We start from the raw sequence: 21,603 nt of genomic DNA, 5'->3' as shown, positions 1-21,603 counted from the left end.
GCCACACCATCTGGCTCTCTCAAACAGTGATGTGTTATGTGTTTATGCTATGATCAGAACTGGCCTTGGCTTGCTCAGATCAACCCCTTTTTTCTTCTTGTTTCTTCTTCCTTTAAATAAAGAGAAAGCCCAAGTGGAGGGGCAGAACTACCTGGACAGCACGCCATTAGGAGCTGTTGTGGAATCTCTCCTCTTTGCGAAGGCCTTCACAAAAAGACAACAAGCCTCTCTGGTGTGATTTTTTTCTTAGCAGGTTAAATAAATGAAAACCCTGACAGAGAGTAAATCCAAGAACCATTGTTTGACAGTTTTTTCTGTTTTTTTTTTTTTTTGTAAAAAATAATATAGGTCTAATTATGATGTCATATAAGTACATTATGTTTTAGGTGGGATAAAGTAATTGACGATCATGGCAATATGAATTTAGACTACAAAATGTACACTGATAAAAGATGGTCTGGTGGTCTTCTATCAGCTTGCATTTTGTAATCTGAGCCTCCAGAGGTGGGCTGAACCACCTCAGACTTGTATATAGTGCTATCCAAAAGCAATCCCATAACCAAGGACACGTTTAAACCACAGGAGTAAAATAAAAACTGTAAAAGACTTTTCAGACTTTTTAATGAAAATGGTTCTTGGATTATTATTTTTATTATGATTGGATTGTTATTGGATTGAATCTAGATAGCACTGAATACAGATCTGTTCCCACTGCAGTCCAGTAGGTGGCGCTAACGGCACCCTTTCAGTTGGTTTGCCAACCGCTATTACATCGAAGAAGAAGAACTACACGTCCAATATGGCGACGTTGTGTGCTGTAAAAGACCGTTAACGGTGGCAGTCGGTGAAACGGATTTAAATTTAACCGTAGAGGCTGATTACCTGATAAAGGTAGATGTCTTAAAGCTAGCAGAGACGTGGGGACAGCTGGACAAACAGCACCTGGACGCTGCAGCAGAAGAAGAAATGTCGGAGGTTTTTGAAAGAAGAGCTGCAGCTCAGGAGCAGCGAGAAAACAAAATCCCTGATGCTGTTTTCAACCTCAACCATCAGCTGCATGTAATAGGTTTGTATGTTTTTATTCTTTCTGTCGAGAGGGCTCATGTTTCCGTTTAGTGTCAGTTTTCTGGATTTAGCATCGGTCGTAAGTACTGTCTGTAGCTTGGCTTGCTAACAGATGAAATGAGAGGGTCGCAGCCTGAAAAACAGGAGGTTTTAGACCCCTTGTGATAAACTGTTTTAAATATTTGTAGTTTCTCCTTCACTTTTTTCTTTTAAAGTCAGAAACTGCCCAACCAAATTACCACTCAATAACTTTAAAGGCTGATATCCTCCAGGCTGCCAGATGAACATTGTTGTTCTTTTATTGCTGTGAAAACAATAAAAGAGAAATAAAATCAGCCCAGGTGTTTATAATAATTTGTATGAAATTCTTACTTATAAGGCAATCTATAAACAAGTGAGATAATACAAATGGGCAAACATAAATGATTTCATGACATTTTACGTCACAGATTTACAGTTTAGGGATTTTATTGTATTGTTTAATTGTGAGAGTTAAACCGAGTAATCCTGAGGCTTCATCAGTATGTCGGCTTATCACCAATACATTATTTAACGCTGAACGTCACTCTTATGGCTGTATACATTCCACTGGAACTTAAGAAAGAAATGTCACTTTTTATGTCGACATGTTGCTGGTTTTGGTGCTTAAGTTTCTGTAATAATGATCCATCCATTTTCTTTACCCGATTCTCCGTCGCGGGGAGCTGGTGCTTGTCTACAGCGGCCACTGTTCAAGATGCGGGGGACACTTTGGACAGGTCGCAAGTCCATCACAGGGACACATCGAGAAGAACCACATTTCATCACCTAGCAATTGTCTTATCACATGGTGGGGTGATAAAAGTTCAACAATTAAACAGAAAAATATTTAAGAATCGAATGAAAATGTACATATTTTAACAAAGACCAAGCAAAAAGTGTTTTTGTTCAACAAAACATACAGATCAGTATTTAAAGAAGGGTTTTAAAAATTGCTTAAACAATTTTTAAATAAACAATCAATTTTCTTAATGACATGAACATGTTTTATAGGGGAGAAAGAAACAGTTTTGTTTTGTAAAATAAAATTCTTCATATATAAACTTATTCACATTGATTTATAACTAATAAATTAAATAAAATTCTGTCATAACTGTGTTCAACAAGACTCAGTCACTCAGAGTCTTTTTAGTTTTTGTTGCTTTCTTGACAACATTGTTGTTTTTTTACACAGAAGTCCAGAATGGCAGCACCCGTACAGCGGGATCTTGCAGCTTTAATTCTCAACAACGGAAGTTGCGACTAGATTTCTTTTATGGCCAATGTCCCGCTGCATAGCTTTAAAAACACTTATTGTTTTGCTTCTGGTGATGGTTTCATGCAGGGCTTTGCTGCGGTGCTAAGTTAGCGTTAGCTCGCTCCGCTCGGCTGAGATCACTCTCTGTCGGGTCATCGCACAGCAGCAGACCTTTCCCCCAGCACTTTGTAATGCTGAAAGCAGCCAAAATACTGTCCGTTCATTGTGGACATCACTGTAACGTGTAAAAAAAATACTTGGATTGTTAGGAAAAACAGATTTGTTAGACAGATTCCACATATTGAAACACTGAACTTACAGACACTCAGCAGCAGAATGTTAATTAGGCTTCTGATCAGAAGAATCCAGGTCTGTCACACTGGAAGCAGCCTGTGTCCATTTAAAATAATAATTAAAAAAACATTGATAGCTTTCTATTGCCAGTAATTGATACATTCATTCAATCACAGCTTTCACTATTACCTCTGTATTGTATATTGTTGAAAATATTTAGCAGTTTCTCTAAACTGGTTAAGGCAAAACATGTTAAGAGATGTAACATTTAAAGTTAGAGGTGCTGCAAAACAAAGGTTAATTTACAACAATTTTTTTTTTATCCAACAAGGACCCAACTGATAGCTCTGTCTGTTTTTTTTTTTTTTTTCTGGAAAACCATCATCAGGGCGACTGTCTTATAGGATTTAGTTTCAGGTTGTTTTCTTGTATCCAGGATTAGATGTTGTTTGGACAAACGAACAGTGAATTCAGTGAACTTGGCAACAACACCAGTGATGTCTGAGAGAGTATGAAGTTAGAATTGTCCTTAATGCATGTGTTTCAGTGGTTCCTGCAGATGTTCAGATGGTGCAGATTAAAGAAGAAGCTCCTGAAGAACAGAGGCCTGATGTGGACCAGCAGGACCCAGAGCCCCTCCACATCAAGGAGGAAGAGGAGGAACTGTGGACCAGTCTGGAGGGAGAGCAGCTCAGTGTGAAGGAGGAGACTGATGCCACCAGCTTTTCATTCCCTGCGGTTCCTTTGAAGAGTGAGGATGATGAGGAGAAACCTCTGTTCTCACAGCTTCATCAAGTTGAAGTCAGAGATCTTCCAAGCAGCAGCTCAGCTGAACACATGGAAGCAGCAACTGGTGGAGAGTCCTGTGGAGGAGCAGAGACTACGAGAAACACTGATCTGAATACTCATGAAGACGATTCTGACTCTTCAGAGACTGAAGTCAGTGAGGATGATGAAGAGGAGGATGATGATGTGAACAATCCTGACTCTCAGCTGAATCACTTCTCAGACTCTGGGTCAAAAACTGAAGACAGTGATGAAGACTGGGAGGAGAGCAGGGCTCCTGAGTCAGGTGTAAACACTGTCAACAAATGTTTCAGCTGCTCTGAGTGTGGTAAGCAGTACGTGAACAACCGGTCCCTCCAGAGACACCTGACTAACTGTAAAATCTGATAAATTAGTTAAACTCGTACCATTTGAGGAAAACAATGTTTAAGTATAGTGAGTACAAACTGAACACTTTCAGTTAGGTCTACATCTAATTATATCTTGGTAGTTGACTAATTGGTCAAAATTATTTAAAAAAGTCAGTGAATATTTAAATTTATTTTTGCTTCCTATGAGTGCATCTCCTGTTCTAGTCTCCATTTCATGTACCTGACCTGCTTTAGTCTGCCCATGTGCATTAGTGTGGTGTAACATTCCAGAGCTAATTAAAATAATAACCCGTGAAACAAATGAATCTAAAACAAATCAAGGGGTGTGCAGAAACTCCACTAGACCCATTTACTGCTCCCAATTTGTAACATTTTATAACAACTAAATGATGTTCACTTAAGTATTGTCCATGAGACATGGTTAAAACTGCTACAAATGTTACTGTACAAACAAACACAAAGAAGGAAGCACAACACGCTAACTTTACTATTAAAACTTGAAGCTGTGGTCTCTACTCCAGGAGGAAATCGTAGTGCGTTGCAGCGGGAAAAAAACTCTGCTTTGCACAATCTGCCTTCAGCGGTTTTGTTTGTTTTCAGTGAAACGCTCACATACTTTTAAACGTCCCTGTTCTGATTTTTATCCATCTCCTTCCAAAGCTCTGTCAGTCTTTTCCTCACGTTCTTCTTTGTCAGAAGACTGTGTGCAGTCTTGGTAAGAGAAAGACGATACTGCCCTCAGATGGTATGGTCATGCGTTGCAGTAACAAAAACATTTATAGGATTTCGATCATTATGAAGGCAGCTGTCTATTATAGGTCTGTGCACAACACATCCACAATAAAAGTCAGTGTAAACAATCTTCTTCTAGTCAACTTAGGCGACTAATCGTTGGAGACTTGTGTACAGTTTGTTCAAATATTCTAGANCCTGGAGGGCCACCATCCTGCATGTTTTACTTGTTCCTCTGCTCCAACACACCTGGTTTGAATCAATGGGTGATTAACAGGCTTCTGCAGAACATGAATAGGTGATTTAACCACTGAATCAGGTGTGTTGGAGCAGGGAAACAAGTAACACATGCAGGATGGTGGCCCTCCAGGACCAGGATTGGAGACCCCTACATTAAACTGTGACACTGTCCGATGCTAAATCCAACTCCTAAAGACACACATTTCCAGGGTTTGTTAGTAGAAGTGTGTGTACTGTGGAGGTTTGTTGTCAGTAACTTACAGTAAGATATCTGTCTATATTTCTGCTCTTAAGCTTCTGATTATTTTTGTTTCATTTAATGTATTTTTTATTCAAATGTGACTCAGAATACACCAACTGACCTCTTCAGTCATCTATCCTGTAGTTTGAGTTTTTATCTTAATGAATACAAACTAATCTGTTGGAGTTTATGTAGTTTAATGTACAGAAATGTATTTTACTTCATGCTACTTGGAGTGAAATTTAGTTTTTTAAAATTGAGAACACATTTTCTTTTACATATCAGTTGTAAAAATGGGCAAATAAACACAATTATGAATATGAAATGTTAGAGAAAAGAAATCTTTTAGGATAAAAGCTACACAAACATGCAGATATTTTTTGTGTATTGTTGTTTATAGATGTCCTTTTTAATGAAATAATCATTTTACATGCATAAATGTGTGTACATGTTTGTAAATGTACTGCCACTGCATACAAGGTTTTTCATCATAATATATTCATATTGAATAAAACTGAAAATTATGAATTTCATGTGGAGGGCCCATTTTGGTTTTCATTTTACTTAAAGATGTTCAGTCATACTTGAAAACAAGTTTCCTGTAAGGGGAGACATTTGAGCGATTCCTTTAGTTGCATGAAGTATGAAGGACCAGCAGAAGTGCTTGAAGTTGTATTTGAAATCCAAATGTATCCGCTACACAAAAGGCATGCAGATCCAGATCGTATCGTTCCATGAAATGAATTCAAAGTACGCAGATATGTCTGTAAGAAGCGTGCAATAACTACGACCTCATAACATTTTTAAAAGAAATTAATTGGGTGGATAAGAAACAAAAGAGTAGCGCTTTGACTCCAGTCCAGTAGGCGGCGGTGATGTTCCTTTAAATTGGTTTGCCAACCGCCAATAAATCCGGGGAAGAAGAAGTCCGTCCTTCCAATATGGCGGCGTACGTGTCTGGTAAACAGTGACAGCAGACGAACGAAGTAATTCTGTTTTTATATTCAGCTGCTCCGGCTCGATANATGCCACAGAGCTGAAACGGGTCACTAATAATACCAGTAACCAAACCAGGAAAAGACAACACAAAACCAGAAAACTGTGAAAAATGTGACTACTGCAGAATGTCAAAAATATGAAGAAGAGAGAGGCTGTATGTGGAGAGAGCTGGGAAGGATTAAAGAAAAGTTAAACATAATAAACACTTTTCAAAAGAATTTAGGGAGCAAACATATAGCAATTATAATTAGATTATTAGAATTTAATTATATTAAGTACCAACATACCAAAAGGAAAAGAAGAAGTACATACATGCATAGTTAGAAAATAATCCATAACATGTACACCTTCAGTTTTTGCCAACCACCAATAAACTCCACAAGAAGAAGAAAAAGAAGAAGAACAAAATTCTGTGTTTTTCACAATGACTTTATTTTGTATGTAAAGCTCTTAAAATGATGAATAACAAGTCCACCATCCAACTACGTTCTTCAACTGAAGAGTATGATTCAGAAGCTTAAAAAAGGAGCGCAGCGATCCACTACCGACGAAGAAGAAGAAAAGGACGACGAAGAAGAAGAAGCAATATGGCGGCGCCGTTACACCGTTATGTCAATAGTTAGCATGCCAACTGCTGGTGAAATGAGTTTAATTCGAGGTTAAATTCAGCTGTACCAGCCCAGAAAGTGTTTAAAGGGAGAAGCTGATGAGCGGAAGTGAGCAGAGATGTGGAGTCAGCGGCTCAAACAGCAGCAGAAGAAGAAATGTCGGCGCTTGTTGAAAGCAGAGCCGCAGCTCAGGAGCAGGAGGAAAATGATGGTGGAAACAAAATCCCAGATGCTGTTTTCAACCTCCACGACCAGCTGCAGTTAATAGGTTTGTATCTCTTTATTCTTTCTGGCAGCTTTCTGGCAGCTTCTTGGTTTAGCTTCGTGTGTAACTCTGTGCTTCAAGCTTAGTTTTGCTAAGAGGAAAGAAATAATTAACTGAAGGGTCTCAAGCATTAAACTGCTGTTTTTAGAGCCCTTTATATAATAATAAGTTGGTGCACAAAGGGTTTTTGTTTTTCAAAATTTGAGCCAAATGAAGGAGAGAAAACTGATTTCACTTTTTAAGCTGCAGCCTGGATATATTCTGCTGCTCCAGTTAACACAAGGACTTAGTTTAGAAATTGTTGTCTCTTTAATTATCACCACCTGATGTTTAGGGATTTTGCTTAATTGCCGTGTGATTCCTGTTTGCAGCAGCATTTGCTAAAACTACTGCGATCTCAACAATAAAACAAGTTGATGTATGTGTGAGTATAAAGTTACCAGTGTCCTTTATGTATGTGTGTTTCAGTGGTTCCTGCAGATGTTCAGATGGTGCAGATTAAAGAAGAAGCTCCTGAAGAACAGAGGCCTGATGTGGACCAGCAGGACCCAGAGCCCCTCCACATCAAGGAGGAAGAGGAGGAACTGTGGACCAGTCTGGAGGGAGAGCAGCTCAGTGTGAAGGAGGAGACTGATGCCACCAGCTTTTCATTCCCTGCGGTTCCTTTGAAGAGTGAGGATGATGAGGAGAAACCTCTGTTCTCACAGCTTCATCAAGTTGAAGTCAGAGATCTTCCAAGCAGCAGCTCAGCTGAACACATGGAAGCAGCAACTGGTGGAGAGTCCTGTGGAGGAGCAGAAACTACGAGACACACGTATCTGAATACTCATGAAGACGATTCTGACTCTTCAGAGACTGAAGTCAGTGAGGATGATGAAGAGGAGGATGATGATGTGAACAATCCTGACTCTCAGCTGAATCACTTCTCAGACTCTGGGTCAAAAACTGAAGACTGGGAGGAGAGCAGGGCTCCTGAGTCAGGTGTAAACACTGTCAACAAATGTTTCAGCTGCTCTGAGTGTGGTAAGCAGTACGTGAACAACCGGTCCCTCCAGAGACACCTGACAAGTCATTCAGTTGTGAGGTCTTCAAACTGTTTAGTTAATGGGGAATATTTTACGGTGAAGCAAAATGTAAAGTCACACAGGAAAAATCAAACAAGTCTGAAATTGTTAAGGTGTGAAAACTGTAACAAAGGATTTAACAGAAAATCTAATCTGACCAGACACATGAAATGTCACACAGGTGAGAAGCCCTTTTCTTGTGATGTTTGTGGACAAAAGTTTAGCCAAAAGGCCAGTTTAAACACACACACAAGAATCCACACGGGACACAAACTGTTTGATTGTGATCTCTGTGGACGGAAGTTTAGCGTAAAGGGACATCTAAACGCACACACGAGAATCCACACCGGAGAGAAACCTTTTGCCTGTGACGTTTGTGGACAAAGGTTTAGCGAAAAGGGAAGTTTAAACGCACACATGAGAATCCACACGGGACAGAAGCCATTTTGTTGTGAATTCTGTGGACAAAGGTTTAGTAAAAAGTGCAATTTAAACTCACACCTGAGGGTTCACACGGGTGAGAAGCCATTTAGTTGTGAAGTTTGTAATCGGAGGTTCAGCGAACTGGGAAACTTCAACAAACACATGAGAATCCACACGGGACAGAAGCCATTCTGTTGTGATGTTTGTGGACAAAGGTTTAGCGTGAAAGCAAGCTTAAACAAACATGTGAGAATCCACACGGGTCAGAAACCATATTGTTGTGGCATTTGTGAACAAAGGTTTTGCGTAAAGGGACATTTGACGACGCACATGAGAATCCACACAGGAAACAAAGCAGTGGTTTGCACTGACTCTTAAAACACGCACGAGAAACTCACAAGAGTGTAAACCAGTGGTTTCCAATCCTGGTCCTCGAGGGCCACCATCCTGCATGTTTTACTTGTTTACTTGTTTCTACCATTTAATGAAGAATAAAAGCTCAAAGCTTTTCAACACAGTCCTCTTTGGCGACATCTAGTGGCCAAAAGTATAACGAGCAGCTTCATGGTGGTTGTACACTCGACAGAGTTGAGTTGACAGCTGTTGTTTAATATTGTGACGTTTCTATCTGATATCAGGCTGTCATGGTGCTGCTTTAAACTCGTAAAGAATAAAGTTACGGTTACTTGATGAAAAAAACTTGTTTATGCCATGACGCCCCTTTGCTTGTGACTTCTTGTCGTTTGTAAAAATGACAGATTTTTTAAAACTCTTATCTAATTTACAACACTATGCCAGTTTGGAATTACGCTTGTGCTGCAAGTTCTGTGTCTCCTTATGTAAGTAATAAACTGGTTTATGTTTACTTTGTGTAACTTTCATACATATATGTACATATATTCACCTTCAAACTTCCCATCACTACTAGGAGTGTTTGTGAGAGGATGAATCAAAATGCCAAAAGATTTTAAAAGGGGGATATTGGTATTTAAGTTATTTTGTATGCAGTTAGTAATTTAATATAGTACAAAAGCAATCGAGATCCTAAAAATAAACCAGTTTATTCACATTTGTAATGTTTTATTTTACCACCCTATGTAAGGGTTAAACTGGCTGCTCCTGAGACTTTATCCATCTGACAGCTTATTATTAATAAACTTCGACCGACCTTGCTCTGGATACGTCTCGCTGGTTCTTACTTTAACAACAATTAGGTGAAAATAAAACATTGCTGTTTTTTGTTATTAATGTATTGATGTTTGTGGTGCCTGAATTTGTGCTTTAATCATGTCAAACACATACAAACCACAAACCCTTTGCCAACAAATATTTCATAATTAGTTTCAAATGTTTTACTCACATTTGTAGTACTTGTTAACATTTTATGTGTCTTACATTCTCATATTTTGCCCCTCCTTTAGTAGTGTTGCACAGTGGCTCAGGTCAAATCACAGCCAAAACTTTGCAATTACAAATAAAAAATAGAATTATTTTTAGTTAACATGAAAATAAAAAAGAATGGCAAATACCATCTCTGTGTGATAACATAAAAATGTATATATGTGTGTGTGGCTGTTTTTTTTTTTTTTTTTTTTGGGGGGGGGGGGTTGCTATCAGTTCTTCCTATCCACAATCAATATTTCAGAAATCACATTTTCCCAAATGATGTCGCATTTCAGGCTCATGTAAGAGGGTCGGTGGTTGCAATTGAAATGTGACCATCGGGCTGAGGTGTGTGTGTGTGTGTGTTGGGGTTAATGGAGCACAGAAGGAGGGGCTCACCCAGCAGGATCACATTCATAATAGCACCACCACTGAAAACATGTACTACTTCATTACAGCAAATATAATATTGGAAGATCTATTTAGTTGCTTCTAAAGACAAATAACTATGACCTCATAAAAAAATTTAGGTAAATTAATTGGGTGGATAAGAAACAAAAGAGTAGCGCTTTGACTCCAGTCCAGTAGGCGGCGGTGATGTTCCTCTAAATTGGTTTGCCAACCGCCAATAAATCCGAAGAAGAAGAAGTTCGTCCTTCCAATATGGCGGCGTACGTGTCTGGTAAACAGTGACAGCAGACGAACGAAGTAATTCTGTTTTTATATTCAGCTGCTCCGGCTCGATANAAGAATTTAGGGAGCAAACATATAGCAATTATAATTAGATTATTAGAATTTAATTATATTAAGTACCAACATACCAAAAGGAAAAGAAGAAGTACATACATGCATAGTTAGAAAATAATCCATAACATGTACACCTTCAGTTTTTGCCAACCACCAATAAACTCCACAAGAAGAAGAAAAAGAAGAAGAACAAAATTCTGTGTTTTTCACAATGACTTTATTTTGTATGTAAAGCTCTTAAAATGATGAATAACAAGTCCACCATCCAACTACGTTCTTCAACTGAAGAGTATGATTCAGAAGCTTAAAAAAGGAGCGCAGCGATCCACTACCGACGAAGAAGAAGAAAAGGACGACGAAGAAGAAGAAGCAATATGGCGGCGCCGTTACACCGTTATGTCAATAGTTAGCATGCCAACTGCTGGTGAAATGAGTTTAATTCGAGGTTAAATTCAGCTGTACCAGCCCAGAAAGTGTTTAAAGGGAGAAGCTGATGAGCGGAAGTGAGCAGAGATGTGGAGTCAGCGGCTCAAACAGCAGCAGAAGAAGAAATGTCGGCGCTTGTTGAAAGCAGAGCCGCAGCTCAGGAGCAGGAGGAAAATGATGGTGGAAACAAAATCCCAGATGCTGTTTTCAACCTCCACGACCAGCTGCAGTTAATAGGTTTGTATCTCTTTATTCTTTCTGGCAGCTTTCTGGCAGCTTCTTGGTTTAGCTTCGTGTGTAACTCTGTGCTTCAAGCTTAGTTTTGCTAAGAGGAAAGAAATAATTAACTGAAGGGTCTCAAGCATTAAACTGCTGTTTTTAGAGCCCTTTATATAATAATAAGTTGGTGCACAAAGGGTTTTTGTTTTTCAAAATTTGAGCCAAATGAAGGAGAGAAAACTGATTTCACTTTTTAAGCTGCAGCCTGGATATATTCTGCTGCTCCAGTTAACACAAGGACTTAGTTTAGAAATTGTTGTCTCTTTAATTATCACCACCTGATGTTTAGGGATTTTGCTTAATTGCCGTGTGATTCCTGTTTGCAGCAGCATTTGCTAAAACTACTGCGATCTCAACAATAAAACAAGTTGATGTATGTGTGAGTATAAAGTTACCAGTGTCCTTTATGTATGTGTGTTTCAGTGGTTCCTGCAGATGTTCAGATGGTGCAGATTAAAGAAGAAGCTCCTGAAGAACAGAGGCCTGATGTGGACCAGCAGGACCCAGAGCCCCTCCACATCAAGGAGGAAGAGGAGGAACTGTGGACCAGTCTGGAGGGAGAGCAGCTCAGTGTGAAGGAGGAGACTGATGCCACCAGCTTTTCATTCCCTGCGGTTCCTTTGAAGAGTGAGGATGATGAGGAGAAACCTCTGTTCTCACAGCTTCATCAAGTTGAAGTCAGAGATCTTCCAAGCAGCAGCTCAGCTGAACACATGGAAGCAGCAACTGGTGGAGAGTCCTGTGGAGGAGCAGAAACTACGAGACACACGTATCTGAATACTCATGAAGACGATTCTGACTCTTCAGAGACTGAAGTCAGTGAGGATGATGAAGAGGAGGATGATGATGTGAACAATCCTGACTCTCAGCTGAATCACTTCTCAGACTCTGGGTCAAAAACTGAAGACTGGGAGGAGAGCAGGGCTCCTGAGTCAGGTGTAAACACTGTCAACAAATGTTTCAGCTGCTCTGAGTGTGGTAAGCAGTACGTGAACAACCGGTCCCTCCAGAGACACCTGACAAGTCATTCAGTTGTGAGGTCTTCAAACTGTTTAGTTCATAAATGTTTTAGCACAAAGCAAAATTTAGGATTACTCGAGAAAGTCCAAACAAGTCTGTCATTGTTTGGCTGTGATGACTGTGGAAAAAGATTTACCAGGAAAGCAAGTCTAAACAGACACATGAGAATCCACACAGGAGAAAAACCTTTTTGTTGTGATGTTTGTGAACGAAGATTTGTTGAAAAGGAACATTTAAACAAACACGTGAAAATCCACACAGATCAAAAAGAGTTTGTTTGTGGTCTTTGTGGAGAAAGGTTTAGCCAAAAGCTAAATTTAAAGGAACACACAAGAATGCACATCGGACAGAAGCCATTTTGTTGTTATATTTGTGAACGAAGTTTTGGTCAAAAGGGAAGTTTAAACAGACACATGAGAATCCACACAGGAGAGAAGCCATTTTGCTGCTACATTTGTGAACGACGATTTGGCGAAAAGGGACATTTAAACAAACACATGAGAATCCACACAGGAGAGAAGCCATTTTGTTGTGATGTTTGTGAACGAAGGTTTAGCAAAAAGGAAAATTTAAGCAGACACATGAAAGTCCACACAGGGCAGAATTGGTGGTTTGCAGTGACTCCTAAAGCACAGATGAGAAGACACGCAGGAGGGAACACAGTTTAGCTGCTGTGTGCTGCTAAACTTAAATATTTGTTCTGCATTTTTATTCTACAGTATGTGGTTGACATTTATGCGTAGAGCAGAACCTCTTTGAACAGGAAAGATCATCTTCATCTGTGCAGACACTCAGGTTCTGGCCTTGTCGGAATCTGGCTGGCTGAAGAGAATTTGATGTCTTGTCACTTTTGATGAAACCAGAGGAAGAGGGACCTTGGTTCTCTTTACCCTTAGTTCAGTATGTCTTCGTCTTCTGAACTCGCCCTGGTCCCTGCTCCTTTCGTTTCCTCCATCGTTTTGTTTTACTGTAATGTTTATAGTATACATTCTGTCCAGATTCTCTTTGTAAAGTCCAGTAGGAGAAAAGCTAAAGTTAACTAGAACTATTTAAGTCCAGCTAAAGAAGTTGCTCATAGACAGTGTTTCGCTCCAACTTCTGACCCCATCAACTGTAAATTCCAGACCCTTCAGAAGGCGTCTCCTTAAACCTCCTGGATGACCTTCTGGACAAGCTGTTGACCTCAATTCATGCTCGATTTATGCCATCACGGGCCTGGTCAGGGACAGTCAACCTGCACGGCATCGTTTCCATGGGAGGCCTACCCCAATCCAGCTGTACCACAGTAAGACACCAGATCTCTTCTGGTGATGAAAAGCAAACAAAACACACTTCTAATCTGATCTTTCTTCAGACTAATCAATTTGGCAGAATTATTCACGTTCTCCTGACCTAAATTTCAAAGTAAAAGGCTTTTCGAATAGACTAAATTCTCTAAATCCTTGTGCGTGGAAAACGCTCAAACTTAGATCCTGATTTCAGACATTCTGTTTAAAAGGTTGCCATATTTTTAGATCATAACCAAAGCTTTCATAAGTTCATAAAGGTTCATTTTGGTGTCAAAATTATGTATGTGTTACATCATTGTGAAGTGAAAAGGATGCCAGTTTCCAGAATAATAATTTAAAAAAAAAGCTTTTTAATGAAAGTAGTAGGAGAAGCTCAGAGGACAATACTTCAGATGAGGGAAACTTGGTGGTTCATGGGTGATAGATTAAGAGTTTTTAAAATAATACCTATGTTATGGTAAAATATTATATACACAGGGCTGGAAACTGGTTCTGTCTCAGGTGTTGTGTCAAGTGGAATTTTCCAGCCGCAGCTCAGACACAAAGGGAGGTCCCAGCTTTTACTTTCTTAGTTAGAGCATTCTGAATATCTGTGGAGGAATATGTTTGCTCTCCCGTGTCGACAAGTGGAATAAACTTTTACTCTTAGAAAGATTCTCAGTTTAAGCCTGGATTACTTTTTTATGAGCAGGTTGGTGTAAGTCTAAAGCTCCAAAGCAAAATGTGTGCTAAATGAGAAGAGGATCATAAATATGAGGAGTGTGGAGCTGACGCCCGGGCCAAATGTAACTGCAGAAGGCAGCACGATGGCTTTCAGGCTGGAAAACAAGCAGCAGAAATTCAAGAAACCAAAGCTGTTCAGATTCAACAGTGATGCTCCAGAGGAACACAAGAAGCTTAACTGCAAATGTTTGAGGGATATGTAGGTTATTTTAAACCCAAACCTGAATATAAAAGCATGTTTGTATGCAGGTTTGCAAAGTTTGTACGTTTTTCCCTCCAGTTTCATATTCATACATTTCTGTTTGGGTTTTTTACCATGTGTTGATATATTAATTTCTAAACAAATCACAAAAAGGGACAAATATGTTTCTAAATGGATAGTTGTACAAAATTATCTGAACCAACAGTTTTCTGACTGTTTTTTATTTTTCACAGATAGTTTAAAATAGTAAAAATAAAAAATAAAAACTCAAACGGGATACAGTGGAGCAGCAGTTTTCATCCCTGTTTACAACACAGCAATAAAGCTAAAACTACAGATGTTTTATCAGTATGTACAGCTAAAGTAGTGCCAACACTCCTGTTCCTTCAGTGGATAAAAGAACATGATTTATCTGCTCTTTTTGAAGTATTAAACCAGGAAATTCAACAGTAAAATATATAATTAATCAGTCTCATTATATATTAGATAATTTTCTAACTAAAGTTTTTTTTTCTTTTTCGTTCATTTTGTTTGGATTTTTACACATGTGAATGGATAAAAATGAAGATGCTGACAGTCTTGTTACAGTTTAAAACAGAAATTCACACTCCATCCAATAAAAGAGAGGTTAAATCAATCATCGACAGTCACATCTGTTCAAAATATATGAACAAAATTGACACAGGAAAGCACTTTAATAACAAAAAAAATGGAGGTATTGAAAGGAAGAGTTGGAAAAAAAAAATATCCAAAAAATTAATAAATTGGAGAAACCAAATTAAAAATAAGGCCAAATAAAGTTGTGTTTGAAAAACAAAATCTTAAGAAGAAGAATATTATGTTCTGTCAGTCTTCTGTTCATACTTCAGTGCATCGTTTCAGTTCAGTTTGCCAACCGCTATTAAACCGAAGAAGAAGAACTTTACCCTTTCAAGATGGCGGCGTCGTTGACGTGCGGAGCTAAAGCTAAAGCTACAAGGCGCAGTGGCAGCCGGGGAACGAAGTTAAAGAGAGTTAAACGGACTTAAATTCAACCGTGACACCTCGGTTAGTGTTGAAGGATGGTTTTGAGGAGCTAAAGCTAGCAGAGATGTGGAGACAGCAGGTCGAACAGCGGCTGGATGCAGAAGAAGAAGAAGAAGAAATGTCGGCGAGAGAAGCTGCAGCTCAGGAAGATTATGAGGAAGAAAACAAAACTGTCGATGCTGTTTTTAGCCCCAACGATCAGCTGCATATAATAGGTTTGTGTATTTTTATTATTTCTAATGTCGCAGCTTATTCGCAGTTTTCTGGCAGGTAATGGATTTAGCTTCGTGTAGACCTGGAGTCTGTGTTTGTAGCTTAGCTTGCTAACAGATAAAAGGAATGAGGGTCGCAGCCTATAAACAGTAGACTTCTGAGCTTCTTAAATAAACTATTTAAACATTTAACGTTAAAACTTAAAGAAAAAATCATCACAGTGAATATTAATAACATGCATCATCATGTTTTGTGCCAGAAATCCAAACATAAATAAATCACAATAGACTTTTCATTGTTTTCAAGGCAGATAAGTAACTTTAAGACATTTTTCAGACACACCAAGAGCATTTGGTAGCAGGCTAAAAAAATCTGCAAAACAGGTTTATATTAAAACAAATTATCTTCGTTAAAGTGATTTAAAGATCATGTATCTGGGTTAAAAAATAGAAACCCTAAAGTGTCAATTTCTATTAAACAATGTGAAAAATATATCACAAGAATTGATATAATTTTTACACATTTTAGGAAAATTTCATGAAACTTTCAGCAAATGTTCTTAGATAAAGGTTCAGACTGTACTTGCTTTATCAATGTGTAGACTAATTGGTTATAGGTCTCCTTCAGTCATAGATGAGTATGGATGAGCAGCCTGGGTGTAGCTTTTAGCTGCCTGGACGGAGCAGCTTCTCTGGAGGTTAATGAGGCCAGTGCCAGAGCGGCAGGCTTGATTCCATCTCTCTCACAGCGGTGTGTTGTCTCAGTTGTTTGCTGAGTGGTTGCTTGGGCTGCTTTCTCCTTCTGGCATCAGCACTTTTTATCAGCATGGTCCGAAGGTTCACTCCTCCCTCTTGACCAGTGGTGCTGCACCTGAAGGTGTGCGGTCATCAGCTGTTGCTTCCCACGAGTCTGGATTAAGGCTTGCCTTCATGTCACGTTTCACAATGTCCCGGACATAAAGCTATGGGCGGCTTTTAGTTCTTGAACCTGTAGCAAGTTCCCCCGAAGAGCAGGTCTTTGGGATCCTCCCATTTTCCATGCGACGCCAGCTTAGTCTGCATTGCTGAAGGAGAGTAAACCTGCTGGGGAGGTGGGAGCGATGCAGAGCTTCGTTGTTTGCGACCTTGTCTTGAGAGGTGACGTCCAGGATCTTGCAGAGGCTTAATTTGCAGTGCTTGATGAGGTCTGGAGGTATTCCATCATTCCCAGAGTTATTCCAGAACTATCTCTCAAATAGGAAGTAAATTGATTCATGCTTTTATTTTGGCACATTTCTTACTGTTTTATGTTGGTCACATTAGGCAGACATAATGTACTTTGTGTGCAAATACTGGTTTTGTTTAATGCTATCAAAGTAATTTGTTACAAATGCATTCAAGTTCAAAGAATTTTATGCAGTCTGGCGTGCTGTTAAAGTATAACAGAACTTTATTTGTTGTAAAACAAGCTTTTAAACTGATATTTTTCCGATTTTTCTAAACTGGTAAAAACAAGAAAGGAACAAGTTTACAGACATGGTGTTTAAAACTGAAGGCTTGCTTTGATGGTCATTAATGTGTGTTATAAATTGCTGCTGCCTTAACCCTTTTTATATTTATTTAGTATTTTATAATGTGTTGTCTGTTTTTCTTTCTGTTTTGTTTTTCTCTTGATATCAAGCTGAATTCCATTGTATGAATTACAATAACAAAAAACTAACAAACTGATGGCTCTATTTATTTTCTATCTTCTAGGTATCCATCATGAGGATGTTTGCCTTAATGGATTTAGTTTCAGGAAGCTTTCTGGCATCCAGAATTAGATGTTTTGACAAACAATAAGCTCAGTTCTATCAGTGAACACAGTAATTACACAAGTGATCTATGTGTGAGAATAAAGTTACCAGTGTCCTTTATGTGTGTGTGTTTCAGTGGTTCCTGCAGATGTTCAGATGGTGCAGATTAAAGAAGAAGCTCCTGAAGAACAGAGGCCTGATGTGGACCAGCAGGACCCAGAGCCCCTCCACATCAAGGAGGAAGAGGAGGAACTGTGGACCAGTCTGGAGGGAGAGCAGCTCAGTGTGAAGGAGGAGACTGATGCCACCAGCTTTTCATTCCCTGCGGTTCCTTTGAAGAGTGAGGATGATGAGGAGAAACCTCTGTTCTCACAGCTTCATCAAGTTGAAGTCAGAGATCTTCCAAGCAGCAGCTCAGCTGAACACATGGAAGCAGCAACTGGTGGAGAGTCCTGTGGAGGAGCAGAAACTACGAGAAACACTGATCTGAATACTCATGAAGACGATTCTGACTCTTCAGAGACTGAAGTCAGTGAGGATGATGAAGAGGAGGATGATGATGTGAACAATCCTGACTCTCAGCTGAATCACTTCTCAGACTCTGGGTCAAAAACTGAAGACAGTGATGAAGACTGGGAGGAGAGCAGGGCTCCTGAGTCAGGTGTAAACACTGTCAACAAATGTTTCAGCTGCTCTGAGTGTGGTAAGCAGTACGTGAACAACCGGTCCCTCCAGAGACACCTGACAAGTCATTCAGTAGTGAGGTCTTCAAACTGTTTAGTTAAAAGGAAACCTTTTAAAATGAAGAAAATTGTAGACTCACACAGGAAATTCCATAAAAGTCCGAATTTGTTTAGGTGTGATGACTGTGACAAAAAATTTACCACAAAGGCAAATCTGGATAGACACATGAGAATCCACACAGGAGAGAAACCTTTTGGTTGTGACGTTTGTGGACGGAGGTTTATTGAAAAGGGGGATTTAAACGTACACATGAGAGTGCACACAGGAGAGAAACCCTTTGGCTGCGAGGTTTGTGGGCAAAGTTTTGGACAAAGAGGAAATTTAACTATACACATGAGAATTCACACAGGACACAAACCATATGGCTGTGAGGTTTGTGGACAAAGGTTTGGGCAAAAGGGGAACTTGAAGACACACATGAGACTCCACACGGGACAGAAACCATTTGCCTGTGATGTTTGTGGACGGAGCTTTAACCAAAAGGAGCAATTAAACGCACATGTGAGAATCCATTTGGGGCAGAAGATGTTTAGTTGTGGCGTTTGTGAGCAAAGGTTTACAGAAAAGGGAAGTTTAAACAAACACACGAGAAACCACATGGTACAAAAGCAGTTTTGTTGTGATGTTTGTGGGCGAAGGTTTAGCCGAAAGGGACATTTAAACAGACACACGAGAGTCCACACAGGACAGAAACCTTTTAGCTGTGACGTTTGTGGACGGAGATTTAGTGAAAAGGGGCATTTAAAGACGCACATAAGAATTCACACGGGACAGAAACCTTTTAGTTGTGATGTTTGCGGACGAAGGTTCAGCGAAAAAGGACATTTAAAAGGACACATGAGAATCCACACGGGACAGAAACCTTTTGGTTGTGATGCCTGTGGACGAAAGTTTAGCGAAAAGGGAAATTTAAACAGACACATGAAAATCCACATAGAAGAAAAAGCAGTGGTCTGCAACAACTCCTAAAACACAGATATGTCACACTGAAGTAAAACTTTTTTCTCCTCTGATTAGTTTTGTCTTTGTAGTAAAAATAGCATTTGGTTCTCAAAATACACCACAAACCTCTTTAGTTATCTAGCCCAGAGGTCCCCAACCTCCGGGCCACGGACCGGTACCGGTCCGTGGCTCATTTGGTTCCAGGCCGCACAGAAAGAATAATTAACCTACAGTATTCCCGTTTTTTTATTTTCGGAGTTTGAACAACATTTATTTTGAAAACTGACCGGATTCTCTCCACTAAATCCGTCTATGACTCACTCTTGATGCGTGTCAGAACGCTTATTGAGGTCACGTGATCCGTTACCGCTAAAAACAAACCCACAAGCAGCAAAATGAGTAAAAAAAAAACGTCTCTGGAAGCCCTGGATGGGACCGTCTGGTTACTGAGAAACAGGTTCAGGGCTCCTAATGATTCAGCGTCATGGTGAGTTGTATTCTTTGTGCACTTTATATTTGTGATGTCTCTTATTTTGAAGGGCATGTTTAAACACAGAGAACATCAGGGGAGGAGAGGCTGTTATTCATGGTGATAACGCAACACCAGCTAACAAAGCTGCAAAGACACGCTGGATTTATGTTTATTATGTTTTAAAAAATATCCCGTTTTCATGCCAGTCATGTCATTTTATTTTGTTGTATTTATCCGCCACACCTTTAAAGGATAATGAACCAGTCCATGGAGTTAAAAAGGTTGGGGACCGCTGTTTTAGCCAGTTGTTCCAAGTTTTATCTGAATAAATACATTTTTTTGTTGCTAAAGATTGATTGTTGCCAAGATTTAAGATGTTCAAAAAGCCTTTTTATGATTGCTTTTCAAAATATTATGTTCCAATTTTGGTCTTAGAAATTGAAATGTCCAGAAATTTATTTTAGTTTGTTTTACCCCAATACAAATGTCTGTTTTGTTGTTGTTTTTAAATGGAGGCCAATTTTATTTTTTTACATATCAATAGTTGTAGGAATGTGTGAATATATACATATATAATTTACCTCTTATTGAAACGTAATAAACCTTAACTTGCACATGTTTATTGCATTTATGTGTATAGATCAACTTTGAATAAAATCAGACATTGTACATGTGTAGACTTATTCAAATTTTCTAAAAAGATACAGTTTGAAGAGAACAAGCAGTAAAAGTCCTAGAAATGTATGAGTCTTGTGCATTTGTAAAATGTTTGTCTAGGTGTGATGCTACTGCCCACAAGAACTGTTTTGACTGTATTTATTTTTTTCTGTGTTTATTAAAACTAATAATCACATTGAGAGTCTGGTATCTGTTGTCATGTTCATCAAAGTGTTCAGCTGTGTTTGAGAATGGAGTTCTCCTCAAGGAAAGGCGTTTAAAGCAATTATTTTTTTGTATTTTTAACTGAAAGCTTTTTAACGCATTTGAACTCTGACATTAAGTTGCAAGCACAAAGCAGCAGAAGCTCAGACTCATCTGGAAGTTAGAAACAGTGGATTATTTTTTTTTCCTTTTATATCTTGGGCTGAATGTCTTCTTTTTTCCCTCTCAGGTAAGGAAAAAGTCGTGTCAGGTTGTGTTTTTATTCTAGGAACTGAATGCTCATCTTGTCAGTGTTAACTTTCTCCAAAATAAATGAAGTCCTAGCATTCCTTGAAGGGATGTACATCCCAGAGCTTTAGACTGAGATCATCTTATGTTCACATCAGATTTAGCCTTTTTGTGTTTGCGAAGAGGTTTGCTGTGGCGGCCATCTTGAATTGAGTTGATTCCAGATGTCCGTTCAGTGTCTCATGAAAGTTTTACTACTGCTAAAGGTGCAAACAAATAAATAGACATGGACCAAAGAAAATGATCACTTTGCATTGCATTTGGACTTCAGCAGCTTTTTTACTCCGGAATGGAATGAGAGGATAGAAGACCACCAAAAATATGTAACAAAATAAAAAGAAAATGAAATAAGTATTCTATTATACTACTGAGTCTGTATGTTAGCAACCCCAGAATAATCATAAAAATATGTTATTAAGAACACAAACCACAGCCACATACAGTATCAAACAGGGGTGGAAATTAAACATTTTGTCCACCAGCCATAGTGGACAAAATTTTTTTACCAGCCACTATTTTTTGTTGTGACAAAAAGTTATTTCATATGATGATGATGATGGAGGTGGGTGGAAGCAGTTGTGCTGCCCTACAAGCTGAACAACACCTCCTCTTTCTGGACACTGCATGGAAATAACTAGATTTTTCTTATTTTAATTTTTTTGTTTTAGACCATTAAAAGATGCATATCTGTACATAAAAAAAATCAGACAAGTAAAATTTATTTATGTGGAGTGTGAAGTTTTTTTTGTATGTAAGTTGTAATGTTTTTCAGACACTTGCTGCTTTTAATGCATAGATCTATTTGTGCTACCCGCTTATATTTAACAGG

The 21,603-nt window shown here is 38.9% G+C and overlaps 1 protein-coding gene across 6 annotated transcripts in view; it reads left to right on the top strand.

The window, feature by feature from the left end:
• LOC108229921 (zinc finger X-chromosomal protein) overlaps positions 1-19,397 on the top strand; it is a 39,775-nt gene extending 20,378 nt beyond the window's left edge. Inside the window, exons 4-7 of one of the 6 annotated variants that reach the window (XM_017405658.3) lie at positions 3,195-3,749; positions 7,346-7,900; positions 11,623-12,177; positions 17,583-19,397. In XM_017405658.3, coding sequence (XP_017261147.1) covers positions 3,195-3,749; positions 7,346-7,900; positions 11,623-12,177; positions 17,583-19,159 — 3,242 coding nt within the window. In that variant the 3' untranslated portion in view covers positions 19,160-19,397. Of the gene's footprint in view, positions 1-3,182; positions 3,750-7,345; positions 7,901-11,622; positions 12,178-17,582 lie in introns of all 6 variants that reach the window. The other 5 variants (XM_017405651.3, XM_017405677.3, XM_017405685.3 and 2 more) reach the window with 5 other exon arrangements.
• The last annotated feature ends 2,206 nt before the right edge of the window (positions 19,398-21,603 follow it).

Source organism: Kryptolebias marmoratus, linkage group LG3, assembly GCF_001649575.2.
Source record: "Kryptolebias marmoratus isolate JLee-2015 linkage group LG3, ASM164957v2, whole genome shotgun sequence".
NCBI classification, from domain to species: domain Eukaryota; kingdom Metazoa; phylum Chordata; class Actinopteri; order Cyprinodontiformes; family Rivulidae; genus Kryptolebias; species Kryptolebias marmoratus.
This window is presented reverse-complemented; position numbering and strand designations above follow the sequence as displayed.